This window comes from Colobus angolensis, unplaced genomic scaffold (genome assembly GCF_000951035.1).
Source record: "Colobus angolensis palliatus isolate OR3802 unplaced genomic scaffold, Cang.pa_1.0 Scaffold146, whole genome shotgun sequence".
NCBI classification, from domain to species: domain Eukaryota; kingdom Metazoa; phylum Chordata; class Mammalia; order Primates; family Cercopithecidae; genus Colobus; species Colobus angolensis.
Genome location: NW_012114555.1, coordinates 8,308,730 through 8,331,841, shown reverse-complemented (window position 1 = coordinate 8,331,841; position 23,112 = coordinate 8,308,730). Strand labels below are relative to the sequence as shown.

Below are 23,112 nucleotides of genomic sequence, written 5' to 3'. Positions count from 1 at the left end.
AAAGGAGGAGATTTTCTTTACAAGAACTAAGACAACTAAGACTTTACAAGAACTAAGACAACATTTTCTTAAAAATGCTTGGTGACTTAAATGTAAATAAATAAATAATGAATAATTTTTTCACAAGACAATGAGAACCAGGACAATGAGAAAAAAAATCATCCTGAGTGGTTTACTTTGGTTAGATTTATTACGTAATTCATAACGTTATGTAATATGAAGTAACAAATTAAAAATAGGACAATCTGAAGAAATTTTACTTATAAAGGCACAGGGAACCACACAGACAGTACAGTAATCTAGAGATAGTAGCCTCTGAGATTTAGTGCCTAGAACTGAAGTTTGCCATTTAGAAAGTTTCTGAGTGCATTTGGCCTGCTATAGTGAAATACCATACATTGGGTGGCTTATAAACAACAGAAATTGATTATTCATGGTTCTGGAGGCTGGGAAGTCCACATCAAAGTGCCGACAGATTCAGTGTCTGGTAAGGGCCTACTTTCTGATTCACAGATGAAATTGTTTCACTGTGTCCTCACATAGTGGAAAGAGTGAGGGTTCTCTCTCAGGCCTCTATTATTAGGGCACTAATTCCAGTCATGAGTGCTCCAACCCTATGCCTTCATCACCACCCCAAAGCCCCACCTCCAAATACTATCACCTCGGGAGTTAGAATTTCAACCTATGAATTTTGAAGGAAGAGAAACAATCAGACCATAGCAGAAAGATGTGACCTTCACTTATAGGTATGACCAGCTTTAGGGAACCCCTTAAGGATAGGAGCAGGAGAATGAATACTCTGACTTCACTTTCCTCTAATTCTCTAATCTCCTATTAGTGTTCTTCAGTAGCCAAACCCAGTTAGAAACCAGAGAGCATTGGAGCCTTGTTGACATAGCTCATACCGATCAGCATCCCAGAGCAATAACAGGACAAAGGGAAGAGTGTACCTATACAAGAGCAAACAGAAAATATATGGCATATTCTGTCTTTTCAGAATCATTTATCATATTGCTAGACAAATAGGTCACCTTCTTTCCCTCATCCCATTCTTAAATAGAAAATTAAACCTTAAAACCTGAATAGAAGACAAAAGTCCACAATCAGTGCTCTGTTTCTCATACGCTGTGAGCTTTCCTCAGAAGGTATTTTACTCCTATGGCCCAACTCAGCGTCTCTATATGCTGACGGCTCTAAAATCCATAGCTGTGCGCCCAGGTCTCTTTCCTGCCCTGTAGATGAGCAGATTCAACTGTATGCTAGTTAGCTCCCGCAGGATGCCTCACAGGCTTGTTAAACTAATGTATTCAAGAACGCACCCACCACTTACTGCATAATACCCTGATAGAGTTGCAATGCCAAGGAGCATGTTTTCTGTTCATTTTCTAAAATGATGACAAAGTTTAGAAGAGGCTGTTTTAATTGTGATCAGGAGCAGCTTATACTACTTGTGGTTATTAAAAAGATATGAAAAATCCATACCATCGTCCATGGTTCATACACCAACACATAGCATGGGACTTTTGCCACTTACAATGTCCTCTGTTAGTCTTAATTTGCTTTCACCTGAATAATTGTACTAGTCAATACATATTGAGTACTTCCTATGTGTCAGGTATTTTGTGCTCTTAAATTTCAGTCTCACAAGAACCCAATGATGAAGAGGAAATGGAGGCTTGTAGGGGTTGTCATCCCCAAGGACTCATAGCTGATAAGGCGTGGAGGTGAGTTTTAGATAGCCTAACTCCAGAACATATATGCATGTCATTCCTCTGCAATACTGAATACAAATCATTCTTACAGTACAGGAAGGAGGGGTTAAAAGGGCACGAACTAGGCGCTCTGCTGAGTCCAACACTGAAGATGCTAAGGGTAAGGAAAATATAATAGGTCTTGAGGAAGCTGGAGAGGACAGATTATAAAGTAAAAGTAGCCGAAGATACAGGATATAAGATTTTAAAAAAATTGTTCTTTTCCTTTTAAAGAAAAGTATTAGTTAAGCATGCAGTGCGCTAGGCATTGGGGTAGAAAAACTATAAGGACAATTTCAATCTAGTGAGAAAGAAAGGTAAATACATTATAATAAATTTTAAAATGTAGATTTGTATGCAAGGTTCACAGAACATTAGAGAAATTATAGACAGAATTTATTCATTCATTTTATTCATTCAGAGGGCATTTCTTGAATACCCACTGCATTATGCTTGAAGCCGGAGAAACAAAAAGGGCAAAGATAAAGTCATTATCCTGAAGAAACTCACAGTCTAATGAAGATGCTTCTGGGGTGGTAGGCAGGAAGCAAGGATGGAGCTACACGAGCACAGAAGGATTACATAGCCTCGAGTGCTCAGATAATGCCAATTTAGTGTTACCTACGCAAAAAGTTAGGGCTTTGGGTTGGCAACAGTAAAGGATGCTACAGGAGTGCAGTGGACAGGTCCAAAGGGCTTGGACTTATAACTATGACAACGCAAATTGTTGCTGGTGGAACGCAATGCAAGGGAATACGCATTTTCCTGCAGCATCAGTTTTGTTATGATGTGGAGCACAAAATCGTGCTTTTTACTACTTAAATGGGGATATACTGTGAAGAATGCAATAACATATGAGATTCATACAATACGACAGGAAACGAATTTCCACAGCTAGACTTATGAGTTAGCCAGATAGGACAGGAAACTACAAGATAATCCCACAGCTGGGCATGCAGTTGGCTTTGGCTCTCACCCCTGAAGACTCGGGGGGAGGAGTTCACAGTCTTCAGCTCTCCGGGTATCTGGGGTAAGATAGTTGAGGAACAATGAGTACTAAGTGTGCCAGAAAAGCGTTTAGGAGTTAAGCGCGTGGGCTGGAGAGAGATTAGGGCGCAGGCGACTGGGAACCCGTCATCTTCCCTCTGCTCTCTGGACCCCTTAGTCGAAAAACAGCCTCCACCAGGTGCCCCGTTGTCGCCAGAGACAGCGCCTATAGTTCGCCAGCTGCTCGGAGAACGCCTGGCGGCTGGTTGCCTGGGCAACCCTCTTCCGGGGGGGGGGGCTCCTGCGCGACCTCTTACTATTGGTTTAGAAGACGCAGCGTGCGTCTGACGTCTTTGCGCGGCGTGACCAGATTCCGGGGCGGGCCGCGCGGAGCCTTATTTCCTCGAACGCCGGCGCTCGGTGGCGGTAGCCGCGGATGTTGGCCCACCGAGTGCCAGGCGTAAGCTCTGCTGGCCTCTGGTGGTGCGGCAGCTCGTGTGCGGGTCGCGGCGGGAGAGAGGCGCGGTAGGAACGAGTCCCCAGAGCCGTGAACCGCGGGTACAGGTGTCCAGTCCGCGCTCTCGGCCAAGCCGGTTGCTTCCTGATCTGTGGTTAGGGCCGCCGGACCCCGTTGCTAAGGACCCTTGAGATCGTGAGCACTTGGAGTGTGCCCCTCCTTTCCTGGGGTAGAGGGTCTGTCGAGAGTATCCTTCGTTAACCTTAATGAAAACTGGTAAACTCCTGCTCCCTCGGCCCATTTAAAAAATCTCTGTTTTTTCTTTCTTTTTTTCTGTGTCTTCCTCTTTCGCTAACTTTGATGGCATCCTGACCCTGGACTGGTCTTTAAGTATCTAGAAGTGAGTGTAGGAGGGGTGGCTGGGAAGATGAAAAGTTGATTCTAAGACCCCTAAGCAGATTCTGCGACCCCTAATACTGGCCCTTTGAGTTTGTGGTTAAACAAAGGGATTGGGGTAGGTGACTATTGGGCTCTGGGTGTTTTAGAATTTGACAGAGCTTTATAAATGGAACATGGTTTCTTTAGTGGGCCTCTTGCACGTTTGGAACTTTCTAGACCTGGATTAGAAAAAAATGTGGCCTCTGCTGACTGAGAATTTTTTTAGTTCAGTGGTCTAAAAGCTGAGTACAGGAGAAAGTATATACAGGGAAAGAAATAGGCTATATCAGCTGTCCAAACAATGATAGGAAGTACACTTTCCTACCATTGACACAGATGTCGGCAGTCCCTTGTAGATAGATGACCTGTAGCAGCCAAGGAAGCTTTAAGGAGAATGTGTGGGCTTCATAGGGTGGTTTGTTTGCTTTCTGATATTGTGACATAGTTCCAGGTTAAGTGGATTTATGGATTCTAATATCTATAATTAGAACCTTTGTCTTGTTTTGTAAAAGAATGAGCAGTGACCTTGATAATAACACAGAATAGTTCTTACTGCCTCGCTTCTTCCCATCACTGCCCCTTTACACCATCCTTCACATGTTATTTAATGGAAAACCACTTGAAAGAGGAGTTACCAAGGATACGATTTATTAAACTTTCTTTCACAAAACAACTCATACTCCAGGCTTGTCAGTGGTATGCTCCCAGGTGGTTATTTTTAAAAATTGACCACACTTCCAGTTGTCCCTTGGTGTGCGTGGAGGATTGGCTCCAGGACTCCCTCCCTCCCCCCAGTCTCTTTCAGATACCCAAATCCACCTATACTGAAGTCCCCGAGTCTGCTCTCCGTATCCGTGGTTGGGTCAATCTATAGATGTCGAACCCGCGTATATGGAGAGCCATCTGTAATTTGTCCTTAAGATAAAGGATAAAAAAGTGAAAAAGCAATTGCTTTGGAAAGAAACTCTCTAATACAGAATTTTGAAGGGGAATGTATGCATGTTTGCATTACTGTATGTGTATTTATTGCTGAAAATTATATAAGTATATTGTACTTAAAAATTGTCCTGTATACTCAAACTGTAGAAGCTCAGTCTTCTAGCATGTTTGAAACTTTTTCAAATGAGTTTTGGTGACTTTCTGAACTCATTCAAAATATAATGCAACACCTTCCCATTGGTTTGTTACAGGAACAACTTTTTGACGTGAAGGAAGATAGAAATTTAGCTATAAAATTCCATCCAAAACTTCTACTGAATTGGTAGGTAGTATTGAAAATGTGCATCATAATTTGATGTGGCTGCCTATGCATTTGCTATGTTTGTGAGTACGCATCTTTGCTGTGCTTCGCGTTCATCTGTTGCAGCTGTTAACAACTGATGATCAAAAGAAATTGGACTCAGCTGGTCTTCAAATGGATGTAGCCCAAGATGTTAAACCAAATTTTTTAAAAAGGAGAAAACATTTGGTCACACTGTTGTTAGTAATAGTAATACTAAAGAACACTTTGTACCCTTGTAAAGAAAATTGTAATAATAGCTAAGACTCATGTGGCCCTTACTGTATGCCAACCATTATAGAAATGTTGTTTTACATATACTCGTATTAGTCTTCATCAACACTTAAAGTAGTTCCTGTAATTATGCCCAATTATGGAGTTGAGGAAACTGATGTATTTTTTTTTTTTTTTTTTCAGCAGAAACTTGTGTTGTTCCCCCTCCAGGAGCGTCTCAAAACAGAAGTCAGGCACAATATTAAATACTTGTTGAATGATCACAGAAGTACGATAGTAGGTTAACATATTTGAAGCTTCTCTCAGCTTATTTTAGAATATTATCTGACAACTTTAATGAGATTTTAATTACCATAGTACTAGAAAATGCCCTGGGGATGAAGGTGAAGTGTGATAACTGGGAAATAAGTCATCTGCTAGTAGTGGGATGAGATAAATGAGATCAATGTATTAAATCAAGGAAATTGAAATTATTCAGTGTGCAGAAGCAAGTTTACGTTTAGTTTATCTTTACATGGTATCAGACTTTAAGCTGGTACATCATGTTTGCGATATCTGGCTATTTGTCCTCCTTTTGAGGATTTCTAATTTGTTAAGGGGATTAAAAGCATTTCATGTGAGGAATAATTTTAAAAAGTAACAGTGTTTATCCTGAAGAAGAAAAAGTGAAGGAGTTAAGAGTTAATGCCATCAAATATTTGAAAAGCTGTCATTTGGAGGTGGAAGAGCACTTTACCTGTGTTGTCCTAAGGGAAGATCTTACACTATACTTGAGAGGCAGTCATTATTAAAGGCATTAAAGTGAGACGTGTGCTAATAGAATAACTAGTCACGGAAGCGAGGGAACAGAGTAATCAAGTAGAAATAAGGACACAGGATAGAAATCAGAATGCCATAGAAATATACATTTGAAAAACCAAGATCAGGAAAGGCTTCATGGAAGTTGGGAATGAAGCTTGGCCTAAAAATACCAGTAGGCACTAGGGTATGAGAGAGAGAGAGAGAGAGTGTGTGTGTGTGTGTGTGTGTGTGTGTGTGTGTATTCCTTGCTAGAGATACAATTGTAGAAATTGGATTAGCTGGAAGCTTTGGGGTATGAACTAGAGTCCTCCATTAGCAGAAAAAAAGGAACTGTGTAAGGGAAAAGTGAACCAATATTCCGTGGGTGAGTAACTTGAGAGATAATTTCATTTACTCCCCCAGAAAACCTTGATAGGCTTTTATTTTCCTCTTTAAACAGGTCAGGAAGTCAAGGTTTAAGGAGGTTAAATCTGCCTAAATTCATAAACTTCATAATTGGTAGAACTGAGATGTAGACCCATATTTGAGCCCAAAGCTCGCTCTTTGTCATCACAACATGTAGCATTGAGTGTAGGAAATGAAGGAAAAGGAAACAATGGTGATTCTGGTTTTCAGTATGGGGACCAGAAAACTGGTGGTACCCTGGGCTAACAAGGGATTCATAACTTCAGTGTAACAACCTCGGTTTTAGTTAAATTAAGTTTAAGGAGCTTGTGATACATTGGGTAGGAGAGTTCATTATGTCACGTGAAAAGTAGAGCTTGATGTGCACATGTTAACATTTGGAACTTTGGAAATAAGCCAGAGAAGATGGAGAGGATGATAGGGGATGTGCCAACCACTCCTTTCAGAAATCTAGTCTGTTTTCTAATGTGGCTGGAGGATTGGAAGTGAGTTTCTAACAGTTTATTTTGACAATTTGAATGGGAAAAAAGTTGACTTTTTTGCATCATTTTCTTGGAGATGATTATTTTGCTGTTACTGATACTATTGAAGTTGACATAATTTCATGTTTTCTTATTAGTCTTTTCCAGTATTTTGCTCCATATCAACTTTTTTATGTATCTTTTACTGTATTGTATAATTGTATACTCTGTTCTGGTTTGGTCTTTGTGTTGATAACAAATGCTCCTCCAAACAAATTTTGAAATCAGCTTTTTTTTTTTTAACTGCAGGAGTGAAAGGGAAGCAATGCAGAAATCAGAGGGCTCTGGAGGTACACAGTTGAAAAACAGAGCAAGAGGTACAGAACTTTGTGTCTTAAGTGAAGAGGCCAAGTTTGTTAATGGCACTTTATGTGTTACAGATGGATGCAAGGTGAACTTTATTGCTTTTACCTGGTTTTTATTGATGTTCTGTTTTGTCCAGGTGACTATGATCAAAGGACATCATCAAGCACACAGATAAAACACAGGAATACAGTTCAAAGAATCAAATCCTCATTGTCAACCAGTTCTCCAGAGTCTGCAAGAAAACTTCATCCTCGACCAAGTGATAAACTGAACCCTAAAACAATTAACCCGGTAGGTCCAAAACTACTCCTAACTCAGTAGATTTTTTAAAGGCATTTCACACAGTATTGAACAATTCTGGATGCTGTCTTAAGTTTTGTCCCTTTGCTAGTTTTGAGCTAATGATGAGGAAGGGCCTGTGGTTATTATGGTGAAGTTCTAAGATAATCAGTCACATGTGGGAGTGAGTATGGAGGTAAGGAGACACAGAAGTTAACCTCTTTGGGTTACCACATTGTAGTGCATAGAAAATTGCACCTTAGTTTTAGATTTTATTTGCAGTGTTGTTTTGCTTCCCAATGAATAAACTGGTATTCAGTTGCCACAGAATGCTTTTCGTGCTTCCATAGTTGCATAAAGGTCTCTGACTGTTCCTCTGTATTCTGTAAATTAGCTCCACCAGAAATCCTAGTTGTAGTACTAGCCTCCTTTGCCCTTTCCTAACAGTTTAATGAGATTTAGTAAACATGGGATTTATGCAATAAAAAAACAGAAGTGAACACACCTGTGCAACAGTACCAGGTGTTATTTGCCCCCTGCTCAACTTTGATAGGGTGAGATATTAGTGATTTCAGCCTTCGAAGGGGATTGTGAGAGTAACTGAAGCTCCTGATTGACTTTGATGGTAGGTAGAGTATGGCAGGTATTTAAGCAAGGAAGTAAGGGGTACAGTGAGCTCTCCAAGATGGAAAGAGTGTCTGGCTTGATAAAAGAAAAGTGAAAAATAGTTGGAGCGGCTATGTTCCTTTGCTTCTTTCTGTAATCTGCAGTGTCAAGGAAATTGAATACCTGAAGAGGGCCCTAATAATCTTGTTGCTCTCACTTCCTTTGCTTGTGTTTAGTTGAGGGAGTTCGTGGTGACACTTCAGTTTTCTTCCTCTCTTTAAAGAAGTACTTTTTGAATTAATAATATTTAATGACCTTAGTCCTAAGTTTTAGTAAAAATTGAGGAAAGTTTTGGGAAATAGTTAAATAATTTGACCTGAGATAAGCATGTCTAAGATATGTAAAGGCTACCAATCTAAAACAAATGAGTTGGAAGTCAGAATAATATTTACCTTTGGGCGACAGGTGGTTAGGGATTTGGGAGAGGCAGTGGAGGCATCTGGTATGCTGGAAACTTTCAGATTTTTCAACTCTGTTAATAAGTGTGTTCATTTTATGTGAATTCACTATTGTGATTTATGCACATTAATATTTTAAATATTTGAGTTAAAAACTTTCTGTAATGCTAATTCAGTATAGTATGGTATATAACATTAATGCAGAGTTGAACTGTGGTCTGAAATTGTTAAAAATTGAATGGGATAACATTTTTCACTTTAGACTTGGTAAAATTTGGTTAAAATCGATAAAAGTAATCCATTCATAAAAAACATTCTGATTTTGTGGGACATGGAAGATGAAACCATGATTATCTCTAGAACAAAATAGAAAGGCAAAGGAATTGCTTAACATTTCAATCAGAAATGTAGTCTCTGTGGGTATTTTGAAAATTTAGGGATTATTTTCATGATCTGTAAGGGCCAAAAAGATCATTTGCTTGTAGGTGGTAGAAGTAAAATATGTTGAGAGTATAGTACTAATTTGTCTTCATTTTTTTCCCCAATATGTGTAGCACTTTTTTCAAATACATACATCCAGGCATATATTTGTGAGAATCTTCTCCATCTTCTATTCTCTCTTTTTTCAAATAACTTTCTTACCTGATATGCTTATTACTTGAAAATAATTTTTAAAACTTGTATTTCTTTCTTAGCAGAAATTGTAACTAGATAAATGAAACGTTCCTCTTGTGAATTGTTACACATAACATGGATTGAGTTTTGGAAATGAATCTTTTTTTTTTTTTTTGAGATGGAATCTTGCCCTGTTGCCCAGGCTGGAGTGCAGTGGCGCTATATGGGCTCACTGCAAGCTCCGCCTCCCGGGTTCACGCCATTCGCCTGCCTCCTCAGCCTCCTGAGTAGCTGGGACTACAGGCACCCACCACCATGCCTGGCTAATTTTTTGTATTTTTAGTAGAGACAGGATTTCACCCTGTTAGCCAGGATGGTCTCTATCTCCTGACCTCGTGATCCACCCGCCTCAGCCTCCCAAAGTGCTGGGATTACAGGCTTGAGCCACCACGCCTGGCCAGAAATGAATCTTTTATTATAATTTAACTTGAATGAATTTTCTCCTGTGTGCTTTTACTCAAAACTCATGCTTTTCCAGAGGAAAAAAGAGCTGATTCTAAACTTTTTAAGGACGTTTTAAAACTACCACTGTGTGTAACTTAAAAAACATTATGTAGTTATGTCTTTAAAACAGGTCAATTTATATTTTGTAATTTAGAGAACTATTTTTTCGTTTGATTGTATATTAAAAGTACCATGTGATAAAATACTTACTTTTTGTTCCTAAATCCTCTTTAAGTCTCTTATCAATTATATTGAAGTTATTTATGCTGTGATTGTTTTATTGTTGTGATTGACCATCCCTTAAATCATCTTTGAGAGTAAGTGTAAAATCAATCTATTCAGATACAGCAAAACTGAAAGGTTATGAAGTTATATATCTAAGAAAATACATCCGGGTGTATATTTGTGAGAATCTTCTCCATCTTCAATTCTCTCCCTCCTGCGCAGTGTAATCCTTTGTTTTTTATAGAAGCCTAAAGCCAGTTTGGAGAAATGTGACTCCCTACACCATCTGTATTTGGCTGGAGGACAAAGTAGGAGATGTGCAGGAGGCAAAAAACAAATATACTTTTCCTATATTTAACACCCCTTCTCCATAGAGTTCTCACCTTGAAGGGTCACGTCGGAAGAGGGTAGAAAGAACTATCAATATGTGGTTTCAGCCGCCTTCAAGCATTCTGAATCGTTAGGGGAAAAAAGATGTACAAAGTGTAGTTGTGGTATTCTAATAGTGAGAGGATTGACAGTTTTTCTCAACTGTGTTGCTGGGTAGAAATGGTACACTTTGATACCAGCTTGGTGGTTTGAAAAGCAAGATGGCTGTGTGCCTCTGACCTCAGAAGTATGGGTGATAGTAATATTTTCATTTTTTATTTTAGTTTGGTGAACAGTCACGAGCGCCTTCTGCATTTGCAGCTATTTACTCTAAAGGAGGTATTCCTTGCAGGTAAAATCAATATGATTTATAACTGACCAAATTATTCAAAATCATTGAGTAAAATCAATACAGTATTTAGTTTAAATGTATTGTAAGTTTTATTTACTAGTGAGGTTGAAATAAAGGTGACTGTATTCACACTTTCTTTTGGATTGGTATAGATCCCTGGATGTTGTTGAGGAAAACCATTTTCATTCCAAAATACAGTTATTGGGATATATGATAAACCATCAATTAGTTTAAGAAATTTACTTGAACTCTTTTTCTGAAATAATCAATTTAAGCATTCACAGGCTTGGGCAAGTTGCAAATTAAAAAATCCTATCTTGTTGATAAAATGAAAGTTGTCAATTTAATGAAATTGTTTGTTTAATAATAAATACATATGGCTGTTTTTGCTTCCTTTTGGATATAATTCTTGCCACCTTTCTAGACAGATGTCAGAACTATTTTTTTTAAAATACAGACTATGGATAATATGTCATTTTATGATTTATTTCTATAAAGCATTTATTTCTTCAGAGTACATCCAGTTTTAGCCTGTTCTAGATGATAGAAAGTTTTATTTTGATTGTGGAAAGAATCACAACATTTATTTATTTTTGTTCCAAAGTTCAAGAAATTAGTTTTTAATGGTATTTTCAGATTTGGAGTGAAAAATAAGCTCAAGAAATGCTCTTCAGTTTATTGTTATTTCATGTTTAGATTCTGATTTGAAACCCTATTTAAAGGTTCTTAACTCTCTACTCCCCACCCCTCAACAATTTATTGTTGCAAAAATGTAAAAACAATTTTACAGAGACATCTTGCTCTTATGAAAATAAGCCTAAAGGAGTCAAGACGTTGGGAACATTACAAACGAGTTCAGAGAAGCATTTAGGTTGATGGATTAAGTTCACTATAATGATTGTGATGATAGTTCCTTGAGTGTATTTGTACATAAAAACATACCAAATTGTATACGATAAATATGTGCAGTTTATTGCATATTAGTTATTCCTCAATAAAGGCTGTAATCCCAGCACTTTGGGAGGCCAAGGCAGGCAGATCACCTGAGGTCAGGAGTTCGAGACCAGCCTGACCAACATGGAGGGAACCCCATCTCTACTAAAAAAAAAAAAAAGCAAGCAGGCATTGTGGCACATGCCTGTAATCCCAGCTACTCGGGAGGCTGAGGCAGGAGAATTGCTTGAACCTGAGGTTGTGGTGAGCCGAGATCACACCACTGCACTTGAGCCTGGGCAACAAGAGTGAAACTCCATCTCAAAAACAAAACAGAACAAAGCAAAAAAAAAAAAAAACAGTTAAAAGAGGCAGAAACCCTAATTCAGGGGCCACCACTTTGTAACCCTGAATGGGCCATTTTACCTTCGTGGCCTCGGTTTTCTTCTCTTTAACAGAGAGAAAACTTGGTTTTGCCTTCAGGTTGTTAGTGTTAGGGTTACATGATCTATATCTGAAAAAGAATGTTCCTTGTAAAACATTTTTAATAATTACTACATTTTGCATTTTTTCATTTCTGTAGATTACCTATTGTGCCATATTACCGAAAGATACCACCTGGAACATTTGCATTAAGATTCACAGACAGCAACATGCTTAAGCACCAAAACTGTAACCTTAACACATGTGGGGTCACTTTTGCTGAAAGAGTGGGATTTTGTAGGATTATTGACATTGCTTTGTAAAATGTCCTTGTTCCAATATGGTTATACAGTATGTTAGATGATCCCTGCTTAATATAGAATTATATTTTTCTTATTGCATTCACTGACTTTTATATTTTAGATTGGTACATGGTTCAGTAAAACACAGATTACAGTGGGAATGTCCTCCTGAAAGTCTTTCATTTGATCCACTTCTTATTACTTTAGCTGAGGTAAATATGCCATCTCTTCTATTAGAAAAAGAAATGTTAAAAATTGGATTAAATGTTACTTTGTAGCTTGTCAGTGAATTTCATTCTGTGCTTTTGAAAAAGGAAGCACACAATAGGCATTGAAACACCACACCCCCTTAGGAAGTAATTATGATTCTTATATAGTTATTTGAAATTGATTAATCAGCTTTATAAACATGGAATTAGTCTGCATAGGGATTTATAGATAGCTGGATGAAATATTTGTACTTATTTAAAAAAATACATGGATTCATAATGAGGAGACAGATTTTTTGGTACTAGTGAAATCAGGAAAACATCCGGGATTAAACTGAAAACTGTGCCAGATAGTGGTAAGTGGTTCTGTGTACAACCAATCATGTTGACATGATGTGTTTCTTAGGGAATTGATACTACCTACCTAAATGTTCTTTTGGAGAACACTGCAGCTCTCTGCTTTACTTGTACATTTCCAGTACAATATCATGGAGGTAGTTTTATAGACTATTTAAAAAAAAAACTTTCGATAGCTTTCTTTATATAATTTAACATTTGTGTCAGGAAAAATGTTGGTGGAGTCTTAGCTTCAAGTGAATCATTGCTGTCTTCTATGAATTTTATTCCTAGAGTTAGAAATAGAGCAATGAATTAACCAGCTGTCTTGTATTTAAATTTTTAATTACTTGCCTTGTTGAAAGTTAAGGATCATTTTGTTGTCATTAGTAAGAAACAAATGATTCAAGTTTGGGTGATATTAGCAATAAAACACCTGAGTTCTTTCACTGATAGTTTTACTTAGATTAGTTACTACTGTGTAACTCACTCTATAAATATAGCAGTGCCTTTTTAGGTTAATATCATTTGCCTTTCCTATAAAACCAGTGGGGAGGACCAAGTGGGAGCAAAACAGAAAAAAGTAATTTTTCCAATTGAGATTCCTTAATTAAAATGAAACATCAAAGTCTCTAGTTCCTCCTTTAATTTTCCAAATATGTTTACTCTTTTAAGAGTAACCAGTTACTAGCAAAATCTGTAAGTTTTTGTTTTTCTTAATTTATTGCTCAGTATCACAAGTAGTGTATTTTTACAGGTAGCCTATTTTGAAATTCAGTTCTGAAGTTGGCATTAAAGGTTAGGCTGGGTACTGTGGCTCATGCTTGTAATCCCAGCACTTTAGGAGGCCAAGGCAGGAGGATCAATTGAGCCCAGAAGTTTGAGACCAGCTTGAGCAACATAGGGAGACCCTGTTTCTATAAAAGAAAAAAAATCACATTAGCCGGGCACAGTAGAGTGAGATGCTCTCTCAAACACACACACACACACACACACACACACACACACACACACACACACACAAAATTTGTGATGTTTCCTTAATTCTTATTTAAACCTTAAGCCTTTTTTACCGGGTAACAAACCATGTTTTTTTTTTAGACTAATCAAAACTGGTGATAGCTTTGAAAGTGTACTATAGCTAATCACATTGTACAGGGAGTGCTTTAATTTGGGATATCTTTAAAGGGACTCTAACTTCTGCTTAAAGTCAGCCTTTTATATACCTGTTGTCCAAATGTCAATGCTTTTCCTTCTGTATTGAGTAGATGTTTATCTTTGTCTTGGCCTCATTTACTAACAGATAAGTAGTGACAGAAGAACCATGGCTGAAATCCACTTCAACTTTTAATCTGAGAGTTATTATCTCTAAAATGAATAGGATACAGGACACTGCTAAGATGATAGAACCTGTGATCCAAAATGATGCTCATGTGCTTGGCAGGATGGTTTTCAAAAGCATGACATCTTTGAGGAAGGGAAATGTTTGATTACTATTTGGAAGCAGATATTTAGATCTGAAGGACAAATTAGTTGAAAATTAGTATTTCTAAGCATGATTTTACAGCTGATTTTATTTATTCACTTCATAGATAGTCAAACTGAAAGAGTTTACTGTTAATTTTGTTTGTTTTTATCGTTTTGAAAAAAGTCAGATGGCCCTTTTATCTTGACTCACTGTGATTGGTTAAATCATAAAAGAGTCCTAGCTAATTGTTTCTAATGCATTTAGGGTGAAAGGCATAGTGAGATATGATCTACAGTTTTTTAAAAAAAATTTCATACTGCATTTCAGTATTACAAATGATGTTTAAAATCTTAACATGCCTTTGAAATGCATATAGTATAATACTTGCTTTCTAAATATGTTAATATAAAATACTTAAATATGAAGGAAATTTATTTTAGAAACTTATTAAGTCATAAAATCACTAAATGTAGTGGGTCTCATAGCCATGCATTCATAAAGGAGTGGTTATAAACAGAATAATTTGCTCTGCTTTCAGGAAGTGTGTGAGTGTACGTAACAAAATGTTTTTATTATCCTAGTGAGTTTCCCTTCTTTTTTCTGTATTTTCAGTTACCTTTCCTTTTCCTCCTTCCATTTCCTGCTTTTTCCTTCCTCCCTATTTTCTCTTTCTTTTTATATTTTTTCTTGCCTCCCCTGTTTTTCATTTCTTTTCTTTTCCTTTTTCTTATTTTTTTCATTTTCTTCTCTCTTCCTTCCCTTCTGTGGGTAGAGATGACTCTTGTCTCCTGTACGGCTGGCGCTTCCTATCCATGGGTTCCACATCTAGGGTTTCAACCAGCTGCAGATCGAAACTCTTAAAAAAAAATACAGTGCAACAATAAAAAATACAAATAAAACAATACAATATAAACATTATTTATGAAGCATTTCCATTGTAATAGGATTATAAGTAGTCTAGAGATGATTTAAAGTATATGGGAGTATGTGCACATAGTGTGCTGTTTTATATGAAGAACTTTAGCATCCACAGGTTTTGGTATCCATTGGGGTCCTGGAACCAGTCTCCCTTGGGATACCAAGGGACCCTTTGTCTCACAGTTTCTCAGTGTAACTGAAATTGTAACTGCTGAAATTGTAATTATGATTAGGAAAACAAGAATGAAACTTGATTTTTGTTTAAGCAAGTAAAGACTCAATTTTTCTGTTATTACCATAATGAAATGGGTAGTAAATCATGTTTCCTCTTGGTCTTTGGCAGGGTCTGAGAGAAACCAAGCATCCATACACCTTTGTATCAAAGGAGGGTTTTAGAGAATTACTTTTGGTCAGAGGTGCTTCTGAAAAAGCTGTTCCTTTGCTACCTAGACTGATTCCTGTGCTAAAGGCAGCTCTGGTATGTCATTTATTTCATTGTACTTTATAGTTGAAAACATATGATAGAAAAGAAAGCTGTAATATATTTAAAATATGGTGTGTCTTTTTTCCTCCAAATTATATGCAAATTAGTTCTTTATCTGTGATTGTGACATATTTGCAGATTTAGGCAACTGTTACTCAGGGCCAGATAACTACATACTTGAAGACATCTTTAGAGGATGTACTAAAGGTAAAAAGGGACATTTTAAGTAATTAGAGGCAGTAATGAACCTCAAATCAGTCCTTCTGTATGCTAGATATATTTTAGTTAATGCTTCAGTCAGATGGAAAATTTGCTTTTTGCTTCTAGATGTCCTGTGTTGAAGGTTATTTTTAAAATTCTAGGTTTTGTTGACTATCTTCTGATTTTAGATGTTTAATCTTACCCTTTTCTCTACTTGCTTGCCCTTTTGTCTAATCTATCTTTTCTTTCCTTTTCTCCTCTCTTCCCTGATGCCCCTACATCCCCAACTAACCAACCTTACAGGTCCATTCGGATGATGAAGTGTTTGAAAGAGGATTGAATGCCCTAGTTCAGCTAAGTGTTGTTGTTGGTCCTTCTCTAAACGACCATCTGAAGCATCTGCTTACAAGTGTAAGTACTGCAGAGATTAGATAATGATTGGCTGTATGTATCATGCACCAATCATATCTCTTTATGATTTAACAACTTCAAATCTTTAATTCAAAACCTTAAAAATCTCATCATCCTTAACAAATAATATAGAACTCATTCATAAAACATTTTACTAATGGACAGTATTAGTTTTATTTTTTTTTAATGGAAAACAGCTACATGAGCAGAGTTTAGGGTTGTAATAAAAAGTTAACCAGCCAGGCTTGGTGGCTCACGCCTGTAATCCTAGCGCTTTGGAGGCGGAGGTGGGCATGAGCTCAGGAGTTTCAGACCAGCCTGGGCAACATGGTGAAACCCCATCTCTACTAGAATACAAAATATTAGCCAAGCGTAGTCCCAGCTTCAGGAGGCTGAAGAAGGAGAATTGCTTGAACGCGGGAGGTGGAGGTTATAGTGAGACGAGATTGTGCCACTGCACTCCAGCCTTGGTGACAGAGCGAGACTTGGTCAAAAAAAAAAAAAAAAAAAAGTTGAATGGATAAAAGCTAATGAACAGTAAGATGGTATTATGTTCATGTTGAATAACTATGAATTATAAGCAGTGCTCATACACTGTCTTGTATAATCATATATTACCAAACACATTTAAGTATTTTTGGTTTTCATTGTGATGTTTTAGTGAATCTGTAAATTGCATTCAGGAAGAGACTTTTTCCTGATATGTGTAACTTTAGTTCTTACTATAAATATTTACTGGGACCCTGTGCAGCTCCTGAGGTTCCCAAGACCACTCTTAGGTTTGATGATTTGCCAGAACGATGCATGGAACTCAGGAAAGCTGTTATTCACTGTTATGGTTTCTTGCAACAAAAAAAGATTAAAAGCAGCATAGGTAAGAGGCACATAGGGCAGGGTCCAAGAGATACCGGGCATGGAGTTTTCAGTTTTCTTCTCCTAGTGGAGTTGTTCATGCAGTGTTTACTTCTTCCAGCAGCAATGTGTGGCAACGTGCATGGAGTATTGCCAACTAGAGAAGCTCACCTGAGCCTTAGTGTCCAGGATTTTTATTGGTGTCTGTCATGCAGGCAAGACTGCCTGCCTGTGTGGTTGACATTAGTCTACACCTTCTCTAGAAGTCGAACTAATACTCTGTGAACCAAAGTTCTCATCATAAATCACATTGTATAGACTACCTGGTGTCGCCCAAAACTCCCATGTTGACAAGGATACCCTATCTGGCAGGACATTCCAAGAGCTTAGAGGTTATCATTCAAGAGCTAGGGGCAAGGGCCAAACATTAGGCAAGGCACATACATACCGATAGAAAGATTAACGTCTTAGGACCTCCCTGTCTACGTTCTTCTGTATTTCACAGCTGAGGTATGATTTTGATCATGGGTCCACTGTTTTTTCTTGGATCCATCCATATGAGAGATCCTGGAACTATATTTTTAATTTCCTATTCCACAAATAGTGTAATACACACCAAGAACCACCTGGTTAACACTGTAAGAAGTAGGGGTGATGGTGACTATCAGGATAGATGTGCTCATAAGTGGTAGATGAAATTCCATGAGGTTTCAGGTGAGGAGAAGACATAGTGAGAATAGACTCTCAAGCCTTGACATATGAGGAGTCTTAGGACAGAAGAAAGAGAATCTTGGCAGATATTTGTAAGCTTCATATCAGGGTGTGTGGATGACCAGCTACGGGAATTTCACAGTAGTGTACAAAGTGATTCATTCAAATATTCAGTAGTTTAATAATAATCTCTTGCACTCTGCCATCCTATTTTGTGCCAGGTGTGCCAAGCATTGAGACTATAATCCTGAGCAGAAACTGGCATGCTCTCAGCCCTTGTGGAGATTGTTGGTTTTGATTTTGTTTTTTGTGTTTGTTTTTTGCAGGTGGGTGGGGTATGTAGAAATAAGCAGCAAGGACATCTGCTGAGAATATTGGGATGGAGTCAAGGGGAAGTGATATGTAGAGAAAAGGAATCACACTGGATCCTTCCTCAAAGTCAGTCAAGCAAGGCTTCCTACATAGCCTCTCAGTCCCACCTCCAGTGGCAGAAAAGGCCAGATTAACAATTATATACATTTGTTTTGTTTTTTAATCTTTCTGGGTCAGTGGCATTTATCTTTGGTCACTTGCATTCCTCCTCAGAGCTCTCATTTTCCTAGACAAGGACTGACTGAAAGGTTATCTAGCTTTCCTGGGCTGCCAGCATTTTGGGAAGACCTAGACACCACCCTGACCGTCAGATCCTGATATTATATGAAGAGCTCTAGAAATAGGTTGTGTGAGGGTTAGTTCCTGGTCTGTTATCACTCACTATGAGACAGACACCACTGAGGATGTCAGTGAGTTGCTATCAGACCCCGTTCGTCCCTCACCCCCATCTTCCATACCTTTCAGCCTCAAAGCCTTCTTTTTCATCTGCTTTATAGACTTCTACATTAGATGCTTATTGGAAGAAAGGGTATTCTAGAAGAAATTTTTCAAAACCAGTTACTGAACCCCTATATACAACTCATTTTTTCCTCTATGCAAAATAAATTATACCTTTTCTGAGCTGCAAATGTATGGGACTTTAAAGAGGGAATAAATCACCTGAAAATCTTGCTTAAAATGCAGAATCTGGGCTTCTGCCCTGGGATTCTGGTTAAGTATGGCATGAGACCCAAGAATCTGCATTTTTAAACAGCATCTCAAGTGATTGTGATGCTGATGGCCCCTGGATCTGCCTATTAACCTCTGTGCTATACAGGGTGTATACAGATTCAGTAGGGTAATGCAGTGTGAAGAAAGCAACTGGAAGACTGGAGAGGGACGCTCTCCATCCCCAGGGCATTCACTATTACTAAATTAGTCATGTAAATCCTCTGTCCTTTGTCCTCTCTTCCATTTTTATTGCGGGAAAATGTGTGCTTTAGAGGCAAAGCTTTCCATCATGGTCATCAATGCTCTTGCAGATTACAAAATCGCAAAATATGCTATTTTATAGAAAACTTCAGATAGCATACTGTAGCAGATTTTATAGGATTGGTTTTACTTGAAATAATGTGAATTGTTTTTTAAAACAAATACAGAGGTACCTATAATGCAAATTTCAATGAGATGCTTCCTAAGAGAAGCCTTGAAATCTGAAACAAGGGGTGCTCCTGAAGATTTACTTACGCATATGGTGATGTTAAGTTTAAAGTCATTTTGTTTCCCCCTAATCTTACTTTAAAAGCTTTCCAAGAGATTAATGGACAAGAAATTCAAAGAGCCAATCACCAGTGCATTACAAAAGCTAGAGCAATGTGGCGGAAGTGTAAGTAGAATATTATTCCTTAAGTCTTTTTTTTTTTTTTTAAAACTTTTAGGCATATTATTAAATTGACTATATATTTAACATATACTGTCTCATTTCAGCCACGGGTAACTATGTGAAATTGATACTGTTATTTTCCTTTAAGAACTCAGAGTTTCTGTCTCTAGGTCAAGCCCTGCCACTCAGACCAGACTCAGATTGAATAAATGTAGGGCTTGTATACTTTCACAGTGCTTAATATGGCATTCCATGTGGCACAGTGGTACAGTTTTTTTTTCTTTAAGGTATTTTCAGTGGTTTAGTTTTGACCATTGAAAAGTTCAGAAAACCAAATGATTAATTTATCTCATTGAGGAAAAATACTTTTTTCTCTTTCATTTGCTGTCTTTTCTGACTCAGACGTCCAGATGATTGCACTATTCTGTCTGTAAGTGCGTGCATACCACATAGGTGTACACACACACACACACACACACACACACACACACACATGCACACACAGTGCTGGAATAGTTTAATTGGTTATTCTAACTTTTCAAGATACAAAAATATGGAGGATTTCATAACTACATGGTGTCAAATTACTAATTTGAACTTTCAGCATTTGAAGGAAGCATTCAGATAATCTCATCTTAGAAATATTTCCATAAAAGCAGTCCTTGCTTGTGGGAATTTTGTTTAATCAGATCTTAATGATAGAATTACATGTGACTATATTAACATTGCGTAACGTAGTTCCATTCTAGGTACTTCCGAAGGAATTAGTTATGAGAAAATTTGCCTGATTATATACAATTTTTAAAATGGCAGACATAAAGCTTTAGCGAAATTACCTCATTTGACCAATTTCAATGAGTTGTTTGATTGATTACATTCTTTCCATGATGGATGCCTAGAATAGAGTTTACAAGAGGAAGTAAGTCCGAAAGCCTACTAGATAATAAATTTCTTTGTTGTGTTTGGGTCCTAGGCAGAGAATTAGCATTCAGACACCTTGAGGAGATGTGCTGAACCTTCCCCTAGCTAATCCCATGTCTCCTCTGCAGCAAGGAAATTCTTGCTTGCTCTTCTGAGAATTTAAATGCAAAACATATTTCTCCTTTCTTCTTCTGTGGAGTGGAAGTGAACAAATGCTAAATAATGATGCCACAGCTTTTCAGTGGGAAACCCTCCCTAGGTAGTTTTCCATATCCTGTGGGCCAGTATGGGAAATGGGACAAGTAGAAAGGGACAGGCCAGGCATGTTAGATTTTGTGGTGGGAGTGGAGGGGGTGTGGAGGAGGAGATAGTATGCATGTAAATAAAGTTTAGAAACAACACATTAAGATTTGGAAGGGGAACACAGAGGTGTACTTGAGCAATCCAGGATCCCAGAAATACCAAATTCTTTTTTTACTACTCCATCTTACTAGCTTTGAATGTTGCTAATACAGAATTTTTAAACAGATTTTGTAGTTAATTACTTATTTTCTTCTGACTTCTCTTGTTTTCTCATTATGTCCTACATAATATTTTAATAATAGATGTAATTATTGTAATAGAAAATTTTCTATTGCAATTACATGCCAAAGACTTTCTCTTGGCTTAATTACTATTGTGCTAGCCTCTATTACTTTGTAATCCTTCTTGAAATTAATGCTCTTTTTTCTCTTCTGAGAGCGTAAAAGCTTATATATCTCTCTCTTTAAATATTAGAAATAAGTCTTTAAAAATGAGTGTTCTTAGTTGTGGTTTCTCATTTCTTAGGACTTGTGTGTATCAATGATGGAACTATTCAACTTCTGGGTACAGGAAAATATCTGTTAACAGATAGTCACAGTGTTACTTTCTTAGAACTGATCTGCCTTAAATTTGAAATCAGTTCATTCTTAGCCTGGTTTTTTTTTCTAAGTGAAATGCATATTTATTTTGGGAAAGGCACAACACAAATCCTGATCTTTATTGATTGTTTGAGAACTTATTACATGGCAGGTACTCTGCAGAGTACTTTTTAGATATGAAACTCATTTACTCTTCCTAGTCATCAGAGGGAGATTCTATTGTTATCTCCCTCTAAAGATCAAGAAACGTAGGCACAGAGAAGTAATTAGTCCAGGTTTGACAAATAAGTGACCAGTAGATGCTGAATTCAGATACTGGTAGTCTGGCTTCTAACTACTTCTCTAGTTAGATACTTAAAAAAAAAAAAAAAGCCTATATTTTATTTAACACAGCGAAAAGTCCTTATTTCATCATTTTGTTCTTACCCTTTTTTTGTTTTGAGTTTTGGATACTTTCTAGGCATATTCCTGCAAATACAATACCTGTTAGGGGAAGTCTGCATGATACTAATGATGCTCAATTTTTTTTCTGTTGACAGGGAAGCCTTAGCATCATCAAATCTAAAATTCCAACGTACTGCTCCATATGCTGTTGAAGAAGGGAGCCAACAAAAATTGTTTTTTCTACCTGGTGACGTGTCAAACACTGACCGTGGGTACTCATGGAACCTTTATTCCATGTATTTTATTCTTTTGTAAATCACAGCCACCGTTCATTATTTACTAGGTTAAGATGAATATACACTGAATCAAAGTTATTCAGCAACAAAAAAGAATAGTTACTAATGGAAAGTTACTAAAATAAGTTCTGTAAGAGTACAGTTTTCTGAGGTTTTTTTTTTTATTTTTATTATTTGTGCGAAGAACCATTATTGAGTTGGCAAGATAAGATGCATTTGTATTTTCAGGTGCGTTTTTATTTATAACACTTTTTTGGCAAACAATTTGTAGCTGTGCCCTTAGTTTTACAGATAGTTTGCTGTTTCTTGGGTTTAATATTTAACAAGACGGTAGAAATTTAAAATAGTGGACAAATGTTTGTGAATACACTTTTTAAAAATTGTTTTAAAAGAGAAGGGATCTTGCTTTGTTGCCAGACTGCAGTGCAGTGGCATAATCATAGCTCACTGCAAGCCTCAAATTTTATTGCACAGATGATCCTTTCATCTCAGCCTCCCGATTAGCTGGGACTACATGGTGGCACATGCCACCATGCCTGGCTAATTTTAAAATTTGCTTGTAGAGATGGGATCGCACTCTGTTGTCCAGGCTGGTCTCAATTCTGGCCAGTGATCCCACAATGGACTTCCAAAGTGCTGGGATTACAAGTGTGAGCCACCATGCCTGGCCCCATGAATACACTATTAATTATTGTTTGTAAATACATATTGTATAATGTACAATGCTTGGAAAATTTTTTCAGAGTATTCTAGAATAGTTTAAGAAATTTTTTTCTAAATCTGTAAATTCTATTACAAGTATGTTGTTTATTACAACTCATTACAACTACCTAAATTTTAGGTGTTAACTGTATTTAAGTAAATATTATTTTTGCATTTCATAGCCAGAAAATACTGATGTTCACATAAGGATATTCAGCAATTAGAATGTTAAAACTTGTACATGCATTCATGGATTTTGTTTTGCTTATGTTTAGCAATTTTTAAGAAGCTTTTAAAACTTAATTTAGACATAGTTCAGAATTTTGATGTAATAGAA

General features: G+C 37.3%; 1 protein-coding gene across 5 annotated transcripts; it reads left to right on the top strand.

The window, feature by feature from the left end:
• The first annotated feature begins 3,091 nt into the window (after positions 1-3,091).
• On the top strand, positions 3,092-23,021 carry PACRGL (PARK2 co-regulated-like). 5 transcript variants are annotated; one of them, XM_011935669.1, is made up of 9 exons: positions 3,092-3,471; positions 7,123-7,190; positions 7,316-7,470; positions 10,520-10,587; positions 12,367-12,457; positions 15,520-15,654; positions 16,165-16,272; positions 19,493-19,573; positions 21,933-23,021. In XM_011935669.1, exons 2-9 carry the CDS (start codon positions 7,139-7,141, stop codon positions 21,987-21,989), a joined length of 747 nt encoding a protein of 248 aa, XP_011791059.1. In that variant the 5' UTR covers positions 3,092-3,471; positions 7,123-7,138; the 3' UTR covers positions 21,990-23,021. The 5 variants fall into 5 exon arrangements, with proteins under 5 accessions (XP_011791059.1, XP_011791060.1, XP_011791061.1 ...); XM_011935668.1 differs by having other exon boundaries at positions 3,105-3,263; XM_011935670.1 differs by lacking the exon at positions 19,493-19,573.
• Positions 23,022-23,112: the final 91 nt, after the last annotated feature.